The sequence below is a fragment of the Pseudorasbora parva genome, chromosome 7 (assembly GCF_024679245.1).
Source record: "Pseudorasbora parva isolate DD20220531a chromosome 7, ASM2467924v1, whole genome shotgun sequence".
NCBI lineage: Eukaryota > Metazoa > Chordata > Actinopteri > Cypriniformes > Gobionidae > Pseudorasbora > Pseudorasbora parva.
Window position 1 is genome coordinate 24,508,764 of NC_090178.1, and position 11,021 is coordinate 24,519,784.

At 45.3% G+C, this 11,021-nt stretch overlaps 1 protein-coding gene across 1 annotated transcript; it reads left to right on the forward strand.

Annotated features, from left to right (window-relative positions):
- The first annotated feature begins 314 nt into the window (after positions 1-314).
- On the forward strand, positions 315-9,561 carry LOC137083512 (meprin A subunit beta-like). Its single transcript, XM_067449459.1, has 13 exons — positions 315-555; positions 648-765; positions 957-1,135; positions 1,538-1,615; positions 4,329-4,460; positions 4,536-4,682; positions 5,470-5,688; positions 5,845-6,000; positions 6,168-6,392; positions 6,480-6,911; positions 7,114-7,287; positions 7,590-7,698; positions 9,417-9,561. Exons 2-13 carry the CDS (start codon positions 650-652, stop codon positions 9,559-9,561), a joined length of 2,112 nt encoding a protein of 703 aa, XP_067305560.1. The 5' UTR covers positions 315-555; positions 648-649.
- Positions 9,562-11,021: the final 1,460 nt, after the last annotated feature.

The following is an 11,021-nucleotide window of genomic DNA, read 5'->3' on the forward strand; positions in this document are numbered from 1 at the left end:
GTTCAAAAGAACAGATTTATCTGAGATGAAAAGCTTTTGTAACATTATATTTTTAACACACACACACACACACACACACACACACACACACACACACACACACACACACACACACACACATATGTATATTTTTTTATGTTTATATACACATATTTTAACTGCAAACACTGAAATTACATACATTGTGTGATACAGTACACATATCGAGTGTCCCTTATTTTCCTATAAAAACACTATTGTTTCTTATTAAACCCTTATTACTCTTATTTTATTTACTGTAAACAAACACTATTTACTGTAAACTGAACACAAGCATATTTACTTTATACTGAATGCCAGGTTTAAATCTCAGAGAAGGAGACATCATGATGGTGAGTTCTGTTCAAAGAAATTCTAAAGTACATTGAATATTGGATCATTCAGAAAACAGTCAATATAATATTTCTCATGGATACTTAAATCATTCTGCTTTAAAGCCTAATCAAAGGAGTGCCGTTCTTGGGGATCAGTACCGGTGGGATATTCCCATCCCGTATACGCTGAGTGTGAATCTCAGTAAGAAAACATTGATTTCTAAAATCAACTTTTAAATTAGTTTTACTTTTATTTATTTATTTTTAATCTGTTTTGCATTCTTCATTGTGTAGGTATGAACTACAGAGGAGTCATTTTGAGAGCCTTTGAGCAGTTCAGACTGAAATCATGTATTGACTTTAAGCCCAGAGCAGCAGAAGAATTTTACATCTCTGTGGAGAGTCGTGAAGGGTATAGTATGTCTTCAAATAGCAATCAACAATATTAGTAATATATGGTATTTTAGACTATTATCTGATGCAGTCTAAACTATGCTATACTGAATGAATATAATGTAAAACATTCACGAGTTAATAAACTTATTAAACAAAATATTAATGCACCTGCTAAAGGAATGTGCTTTTATCTCTCTTATTTTGCAGGTGTTGGTCATACAATGGCCGCGCATCTCCTGGAGGTCAGACTCTTTCCATTGGAAATGGCTGTGGAATAAAAGGCATTGTTGAGCATGAGTTTCTCCATGCACTTGGATTTTTGCATGAGCAGTCAAGATATGACAGAGATGATTATGTGACAATCAACTTTCAAAACATCAAAAAAGGTGGCCTTGTATTTGTATTATTTCGTTTTTAACTTTATTTTAGTTAAAACTTTATTTTATTATAGCTTTAAGAAAAAGAGTGAAACATCGCTGTTACGTATGTAACCCTCGTTCCCTGAAGGAAGGGAACGGAGACGTTACGTCTCTACTGACAAAATGGGGGTTTCGCTTAGAAAGCCAGCTGCCTTCAATCTCAATCAAAAAGATCCAATGACATGGAAATGTCATGGGTCTGCGGAATTTGCCTAATGCAAGCCCTCCCCATAGAGTGGGTATAAAAGGCGTTGCATAGCAGTCATGCATTTATTTTACCTGCTGAGGAGCCGAGGCCTACCACCCGGCCATCCCAGCAGCACAGCGGATGTGGCATGGGGACATAATGTCTCTGTTCCCTTCCTTCAGGGAACGAGGGTTACATACGTAATCGAGACCCTGCAGTGCCGAGGCTGAGTCTGCCTCCTCCAAGGGCAGCACTTGCAGGTTCACCACCTGGTCCCTGAAGGGAGTGGTAGGAACCTTGGGCACATAACCAGGCCTGCCTCGGAGTTTAAGATGTTGAGGGGCCGGCTCAGCTACCAAGGTACACTGGGAAGCATATTCCACTTGGAGAAATGCAATCACAGTGCCTACCCGTAGGGAGGACTTAGGAATACACGTATAACCCATGCATGGGCTGCATACGGAAGAACCTGGAGTATTCAGCCGCAGGTGGAAAAGTTTTTCAACCCCAGGGGTGGCAAGGGTCTTGCCAAGGGAAGACATGCACTCAAGGCGTAACAGACAAAGAGCTGGTCTGAGGTCCTGAAGCACCGCATCCTGTCTACATAAGCGCAAACGGCGCGTACGGGACAGAGCAGTGCCGAGGCTGAGTCTGCCTCCTCCAAGGGCAGCACTTGCAGGTTCACCACCTGGTCCCTGAAGGGAGTGGTAGGAACCTTGGGCACATAACCAGGCCGGAGTCTCAGTATAACGTGAGAGTTAGCCGGCCCGAATTCCAGGCACGCTTCGTCAACCGAAAATGCCTGCAGGTCCCGAACACAGAACACAGGCCCGTTTCGTGGATGAGGCTCTTGCTGAAGTGATAGTTAGCGACCACCGGTGGTGGTAGGTTACTCAAACCGCGTCCCGGCCAGTACGGGGTGACCATGAGGACCTGCTCCTTGTCCTCCCTGATCTTGCACAGGAGCTGTGCGAGAAGGCTCACTGGGGGAAACGCATATTTGCGTAGGCTCTGCGGCCAGCTGTGCTCTAGTGCACCCGTGCCAAGAGTCCCCTCGGTCAGGGAAAAGTACCAGCTGCAATGGGAGGAGTCGTGGGAGGCAAACAGATCTATCTGTGTGTCGCCAAACTGGTCCCATATCAGCTGAACCGCTTGGGGATGGAGCCGCCATTCCCCTGGCAGAGGCTGAAACCGCAACAGCTTGTTGGCCGCACGGTTCAGTTCCCCGGGGACATAAATGGCATGAAGCGACCTCAGATGCTTCTGACTCCATAACAAGAGGTGGTGGGCGAGTTGCAACATGCGGTGGGAGCGTAGACCACCTTGGCGGTTGATGTAAGCTACAGTCGGCTGGTTACAGTCGCCGTGTTGTCTGACCGAACCAGTACGTGCCTGTCCTTGAGCAGGGCTCGGAAGCAGTGCAGGGCAAGACGTACGGCCAGCAACTCGAGGCAATTGATATGCCACACATGCTGGGGCTCTTTCCAGGCCCCAGCGGCGGCATGACCATTACACATTGCACCCCAGCCTGTGGCAGCGGCATCTGTGGACACCACAACATGCCTGGAAATTCGTTCTAAGGGAATTCCACCTGTAGAAACTGGAGGTTCCTCCACGGGGTGAAGGTTTGGCGGCAGGCCGAGGTCACTTGGACCAGGAAAGTGCCGCGATGCCATGCCCACCTCGGGACTCGGTCACGTAGTCAGTGCTGAAGCGGTCTCATATGAAGCAACCCGAGTGGCGTTATTGCGGCTGCAGATGCCATATGCCCCAGGAGCCTCTGAAAAAGTTTCAGTGGGACCACGTTCCTGCGTCCGATCTGGCGAAGGCAGGCCAGCAGAGACTGTGTGCGCTCGCTTGTAAGCTGCGCAGACATGGCGACCGAGTCGATCTCCATAGGAGAAAAGAGATCCTCTGCACTGGGCAGAGTTTGCTCTTCTCCCAGTTGACCCGAAGGCCCAGACGGGCAAGATGATGGAGAACCAAGTCCCTGTGTTCGCAAACCTGCTGTCGCGAGTGGCTGAGGATCAGCCAATCGTCGAGATAATTCAGGATGCGAACCCCGAGTTGCCTGAGTGGCACTAGGGCTGCCTCGATGACCTTCGTAAAGACGCGATGAGATAGGGCCAGCCAGAATGGGAGTACGGCATACTGGTATGCACTCCTCGAAGGCAAACCGAAGAAACGGTCTGTGTCGAGGAAGTATGGAGACATGAAAGTACGCATCCTTCAGGTCGATCTCTGCAAACCAATCGCATGGATGAACGCATTCAAAAATGCATTTGGCTGTCAACATCTTGAAGGGAAGTCTGTGTAGGGTTCGGTCCAAGATGCGCGGGTCCAGGATTGGCCGTAACCCACCACCTTTCTTGGGTACAATGAAGTAAGGGCTGTAGAAGCCGGACTTCATCTCGGCCGAGGGAGGATCTCGGTGGCACCCTTCGCCAGTAGGGTGTCGATCTCTGCCTGCAGGACAGGGGCATTACCACCCACCAACGTATAGCAGACTCCCCGGAAGCAGGAAGGAGATTGTGCAAACTGAATCGCACAGCTGAGCCTGATGGTGCAGACGAGCCAGTTGGACAGCTGGGGGAGTGCTAGCCAGGCCCCCAAAAACTGAACCAAGGGGATCATGCGAGCCACAGGCGTACCCGGCATGGGGCAGCGAAGCGGAACGACCGGCCCAGACCCAGGAGGCATGGAAGCGGGCCGGATGGTGGGCAGGGTCGAGTTCCGCGCCCTGCCAGTGGAGACCAGGGGAGGCGGAGCATCCTGCGGGGGTCTTGACTGGGAGGGGGATAACAAAAGATTCTCCCCAAGCCCTCCTCCGGGGGAAGGAGCGGTTCTGTCACCGTCTCCTTGGAGAGAACCGAGTTCGCCTCCAAGCGTCCTGTCTCATGGCCGCCGCTTAGCCTTCCTTTTTACTGGCTTTGGGGCTGAGACAGCCTTCCTGTGGGCACCTCCACGCTTCAGCCTGGGTGAAGGCTGCTGCTGTGGCCAAGTGGGAGGGGCGGGTGCCACAGGAGGGCGGCCTTGGCGGGGAGCAGACTAAGGCACCTGGGCCGGCGGAAGAACGGGCGCAGCAGCTGGCCGCAGGGGCAGGATGTGTTTCATCACCTCAGTCTGTCTCTGAGCGGCCGAGAACTATTGGGCAAAGTCCTCGACCGCCCCACTGAATAGCCCAGCCTGAGAGGGCCTGGGTGAAGGCTGCTGCTGTGGCCAAGCGGGAGGGGCTGGTGCCACAGGAGGGCGGCCTCAGCGGGGAGCAGACTGAGGCACCTGGGCCGGCGGCAGAACGAGCGCAGCACCTGGCCGCAGGGGCAGGATGTGTTTGATCACCAACGGGCAGTGTTGCGGATGGGAGTGTGGCCCCAGGCACGTGCAGCGGGTTGCTCCACACTGTTACCCTCAGATCACCCTGACCACCAGCCAAAGTGCTGCCTTTCGCGGAGACATCAGATTGGGGTATGGTAGAGGGGACTCTCCCTCCAGCACGGAGTTCACTGAGTCTCGATCTCAACACTGCGATGATCAGGTTCCCGCAGTGGGAACATGCCACATCCATGAACGCCCACTCTGCATGCACTAAGCCCAAGCATACCAAGCAGCAAAAACGGACTAATAAGATGTTCTACGTGCAGCTCTTTTTGTAAGGAGTTTTTACTCAAGCAGATTGCTGAGACACCCAGGGAGAACACACAGACCTGCACAGATAACTGCACAGACTGACAGGAATACGGAACCCGCTGGAATGCGCCGTCACACCAACACTCGTCTTGAAGAGAAAGATCACTAAGGTAGGCAAGTTGAACTCGGCTCCGAAGCAGAAACATAAATGCGGGACTGCTATGCAACTCCGTTTATACCCACACTGTGGACATTTCCATGTCATTGGATTGTTTTGATTGAGATTGAAGGCAGCTGGCTTTCTAAGCGAAACCCTAATTTCGTCAGTACTGACGTAACTCATAGTGTACTGACTGAAAGGGAACAGTTATATACAGACATACACTGACATACTGATTCCAATGTCCATTTAACTAATCAGCATAAGCACTTAAATAAGCCATTCTTTATGAAGAATCACCTTAACTCAATTAGTCTTTATTTTCAGGCTATGAGAGCAATTTAAATAAATACAGCGAGAACCTGACCACCACCCAAGGCAACCCATATGACTATTACTCTGTGATGCATTATGATAAAAATGCCTTCAGTAACGGTCATGGGTCCACGATCATCACCAAGCGTCCAGAGTTCCAAGATGTGATTGGTCAACGCCTGGACATCAGTGAATATGATGCGATTAAACTCAACAAACTCTATAAATGCAGTGAGTATTTCTCTCACACATCGTCTTCATTTTACCGTTTGTTAAATATTTCAATAGGATTTGAAGTCTGACGTAAGAGAGACAACGGGAAATATGTTATGATTGTGAAGTTTTAAGGAATTATTTTGCCTCAGTGTTTGCCTGTTTGCATTACAGATTCCTCCATCTCTTTCCTTGACCACTGCAGTTTTGATGATGAATCTCTGTGTGAGATGAGCTTCTGTTCTGCTGCTGATTATGGCTGGCAGAGAGTGAAGTCAGTGAGAGGTGTCAATGTGACTGACCACACATACTTGAGCAAAGAACAGAATGGTGAGATCTGTTACAGTCAGTCAGTCAATGGATAGTGTCTGTTTTTACATCACAGGAAGTGATTTATACTAATTACACGAAAACAAATTTGCTTCACTTTCATCCACAGTTGCAGTCACTGTATCACCCAGTTTCACACAACTATTCACCTGTTTTCATGCCTGCAGGGACGTCTTTTTTCATGCACTTCAGCACTGAGGGCAGAAACGAGGGTGACACAGCCAGAATGGAGAGCAAGACAATGACCCCTAAAAGAGACTGCAAAGTCCAGTGCCTGCAGTTCTACTACTATCACAGTGGTAATGAGTCTGACCAGCTCAACATCTGGATCCAAGAATACCAGAGTGATACAGACACCAGAGGAACTCTAAGACCAATGGATCAGATCACAGGTCTGACTGGAAAAAAAACAATAAAACATGTAGGACTGTTTCTAAATGTTTCTAAAATGTTTAATTGTACAGTTTTATTTCTTGCAGAACTCCCTGGTTATTATTGGAAACTGCATCATGTGTCACTGAATGCAAATAAAACCTTCAAAGTTGTATTTGAAGGTCGTAAAGGAGCTGGAAACTCCAGTGGAGGCTTCTCAGTGGACGATATCAATATTTCAGAGACTGAGTGTCCCCACACATGGCAGATAAGGAACTTTTCAACAGAGGAATCTTCAACATATTACAGTCCATTGTATTACTCCAGTGATGGTTATCGCTTTCAGGCTGGGTTAGTAGTGTATCAGAATTACCTTTATATGCATGTTCGTCTGGTATCTGGTGAATATGATGACCAGTTGCAGTGGCCTTGTCCATGGAGACAAATAACGTTCCAGATGCTCGACCAGAATCCACACATACAGAAGCGCATGTCCTTAGAGCAAAGCATCACCACTGACCCTGCTTCGGTTTCTTCCAGTGAGAATCTGATTATATTCCTGTCACATCACATCACACACACACACACACACACACACACACACACACACACACACACACACACACACACACACACACACACACACACACACACACACACTAATATGCAGTATTTTACTACAAATTCCCTGTTATCTCTAATGTCAAAGGGCTTTTTAAAAGACACATTTTGTTTTAACAGGTGGCATATATTACTGGGACAATCCTCGAAAAAATGGAACTCAAGTCACCATTGGCAATGAGACCGTATATGTGGATATTTTTTCAGTCTATACATATGCAATTATGAAAGATAATCTGACTATAAGAGAATTCATCAAGGGTGGTGACATCATATTTCTCTTCAGCATGCAAGGTAGGTTTTGTGAAGTACAAAATGGGCAGAATAAGGGCTCTTCACACAGAACCTTTTTTTTCAATGGAAACGTGCTAGACAAATGTCTTTGATTTCACTTTTTTCACATCTTTAAAATTAATTATATTTCTTAAAACTGGCCTAAGAACCCTGCATTCTTTTTCATTCCTTTCACATTTCACAACACGTTCTGTGTGTGGCTATGATGGCATGAATTCAAATAGATGGCTGTGATATCTGATGAAATGTTCTCAGAACATTTTGCTAAATGTTGTTTCATAATCCTGAATACTTTTTCATAGATATCTCAGGGTTACTTCAGAAAGACTCTCTACCCTGCCCTAAAGTAACAGTGAAGAATTTTAACATTACTCCTGATGCAAGTGCCCAGAAAGGACCATGTGCTATAAGGTGAATATCCCTTTAACTTTTGTTGTAAACTTGTACAAAAAAGGGTAGGCTTAATGCAACATTAAACACTGTATTTAAGAAATAAGGTATGAGAGAATGTGCTATGTTTGTGTGAAAATAATCATGACCAGAAGGCATTAGTCACATCATGCAGAAACCTAAACTAGCAAGGCATCAATGACTAATTGCTTTTATAAAACGGTTACCACAAAATATTTAAAGTACACTATGAAACTTTCAGCCCTCCAGCAGAACAATAAAACTTTAGAAGAGCATGGTTTAGTTGTACTAAATATACCCGTAAAGCAGGGGTATTCAATTTAGGGGAGAGCAGGGCACAGCGCTATTTGACTTTTTCAGTTTGTGTAAATCCACTTCGGGTTAATAGAATTTATTTTTCCCACATTAATTTCCCACATCTAGTGCAATTATGGGGTTTTGCTTCATTAATTGTAACAAACTGCTCTGAGACAGAAGGTTGGTTGAAGATCCAAACGCAGTATTTATTGAAGGGTAATCCAAAGTCATAGTCCATAGAACAGGCAAAAGGTCATAACAGGAAATCAGTCCGAAAAGGCAAACAAAACAGAAGGAACAGGCAAAAGGGTAATCCACTGAGAAGGCAAGAAATCAAAGACCAAGAAACATGAAAACAGGAAACCGCTCAGAAATGCAGTTGTGACACTAAACAAGACTTCGCAATGAATGTCAGAGAAAACCAGGCATATATAGGTACAGGTATTGAGGTGATGAGACAAAGGTGTAAACAGTAAGTGCTAATGAGTCCAGGGAAAGGATTATGGGTAATGTAGTTTGTGATGGAGTGACAGTCCGTGGTGGAGTGCCCTCTGGTGGTGATCACGGGCACTCACACTGATGAATTGTGACATTAATACAGTGTATACTTTTTTCCTTGATTTACCCCAAAAGTATGAAAGTGAAATGTGACAACATGCCCCACATTTTAACATGACCAAATGACAGCTTAAAATGTTACCTGATATAATAATAAAAAATTAAAAAAAATTCCAAAACAGCATCAGCATTCAAAACATAACACTAATTAATAATTTTTGATCATTGACTCTGTCTTTTTTAACTTTTTTCTCATGGTTTCTCAAAATAATTATTAAAAGTATATTATACTGGCATAATTCTACGCAGTGTTACAATGCAGCCCATCTGGATTTAAACCACAGCTCGTGTTGGCTGTTAGATCAGAATTAAAGAACGATCTCAACTGTTAAATAACAGATATAATTAAAATAATATCAGATTTGTCTTAATTTAAATATACACAAAAACAGAGATGAAAAACAAACTTAAGTAAGAAATGTACTTTTGCCATGGTGAAAAAAATGTTCAGAAATATCTTTTTTTCTTTAAACAATGTTTTTATGGTTAAATGATCAATTAAAGGTTTACCCTTTTAAATGAGTCCTACAAACACATAGCACTCAATGATTTTCAATTGTTTCGATTAAAAAAAAATGTATTAAGTACTTTGAGCACTTTTACAGAATAGTAAAAATCAATACAAAATAATAATACAGAAAGAAGCATAACCAGAACTATATTACAATCTATTATATTATTTTACTATATTACAATATATTACTCCTGAAACTCATGCCAATTCATCTCCTTGGCCATACCCTTATCGCTGTATAGAGAGTACACTTAAGATGAACAGTACATGTATTTCCCTGCTACTCCAGGGAAGCCCCTATGGATGTGGTGGCTGTTTGGTCCCTGTTTCAGAAGATCCTGAAGTGCTATCCTCATGAACAGCTTCTGGTGTTAAGAACAGCTAATGTCATGGTCATGCCCAGGCAGGAGAGCAGGAACGGGTGGTGGAGCTGAGGGAACTAGGATTTAAAAAGAAAAATGGATAAGGCAAAAAGAATGAACTGCCCAGATGATTATTATAATAGACTGCATGTTAGCGTGGAAATAATAAGGGGTGCACAATATTCACAAAAATGTTTTGATATTGTGCTTTGTAAACCCTTGAAATGGTTGTGCATGAAAATCCCAGTAACAGAGCAGATTGTGAAATCTGCACACCCTTGCACCACGGTTCATCTCACATCTGATGAGGCGTCTTTAATATAGGTTGTAACTTGAAAATTGATATATGTTTCTGTCGATGGATACACATGTTGGCTTCTAAGTGATACATTACAACAGCGATGATAAAAGAAAAACGTGGGCAAAATGGTCTCTCTTTGTAAACTGTTCAGTGCATGCGACTGCTGCCGTATATGTTTGAAAATGACCAGTCATTTCACCGTCATCACTGGGTGTAGAGCCAGAGGACACAAATGAGACCTTGCGCGCGCTGTTAGAAGATTTATCTCTGTGTACTTGTCCCAAAGCGCACAAACGTCTCACAGCGTGCACATATTGAGTTATCTTTCAAGTCCTGCCCTTGAACGGACAAACTCACACTAGAAGTATGTCAACATGTCCATCTTGATGAGTATCGAAGCAGACATAGTCTATATGCCTTAAGTGAAGTTTATACAAGGAGGGTTGCATACATAACAGAGACGTTGCCTTTCAGTCGGTCACGTTCGGCGTATGTTGGAACTGACCAACGAATTAGGTATCCTACCTACACTCCAGGATGCCAGTGGCCGGTGAGCAAACTTAATCGCGTAGCCAAGTCTGATGGTACGGATGAGCAAGCGAGATTGCCCGGGGAGCTCTAGCCAAGCCCCCAGAGAACGAGCAAGCGGGACCAATGGCACTACAGACGTGCCTGGGGTGGGGCAGAGAGGTGGAGTGCTCATACCCAACTCAGGAGGCCTGGAAGCGGCCCGGAGTTTTGTCTGAGAATTCCAAGGTGTAGCAGAAAGAGGGCGAGAAGGCCTGGTGGCATTTTCGCGACCCACTCTGCTGCCCCCTGGCAAAGAGAGGGAAGAAAGGATGTGGCAATTCCCGGAGACATCGCACACCACCAACCTGGGCCACTGAGAACTGCTGGGCAAAGCTCTCAATGGCATCGCCGAAGAGACCGACCTGATAGACAGGGGCGTTAAGGAACCTCACCTTGTTGGTATCAGCCGAGTCTTCATCTCCAGAGTCCATTAGCTCGTCCCCTGATGCATCGATTTAAACTATATCCTCAGCCAGAGCCCCAAAAGTCACGACTGGTCCACCATGAGCACGCTCTCTCAGAAGCTTCACCAACACAGTGGAGGGTCCCGAGGAGTCTGTACATTGAATGTGACGTACTGAAAGGGAACACAAATATCTTTGCGAGAGAATGCAAAAGCTTTGGAAAATGCTTTTTTCTTCATATCTCATATTTTTTCCAC

Excerpts from the sequence above, each read along its gene's own strand:
- LOC137083512 (XM_067449459.1), top strand. The coding sequence starts at position 650 with ATGAACTACAGAGGAGTCATTTTGAGAGCCTTTGAGCAGTTCAGACTG. Across the intron at positions 766-956 it reads TCTGTGGAGAGTCGTGAAGG|GTGTTGGTCATACAATGGCC; the intron begins GTATAGTATGTC and ends CTTATTTTGCAG. Across the intron at positions 7,699-9,416 it reads AAAGGACCATGTGCTATAAG|GGAAGCCCCTATGGATGTGG; the intron begins GTGAATATCCCT and ends CTGCTACTCCAG.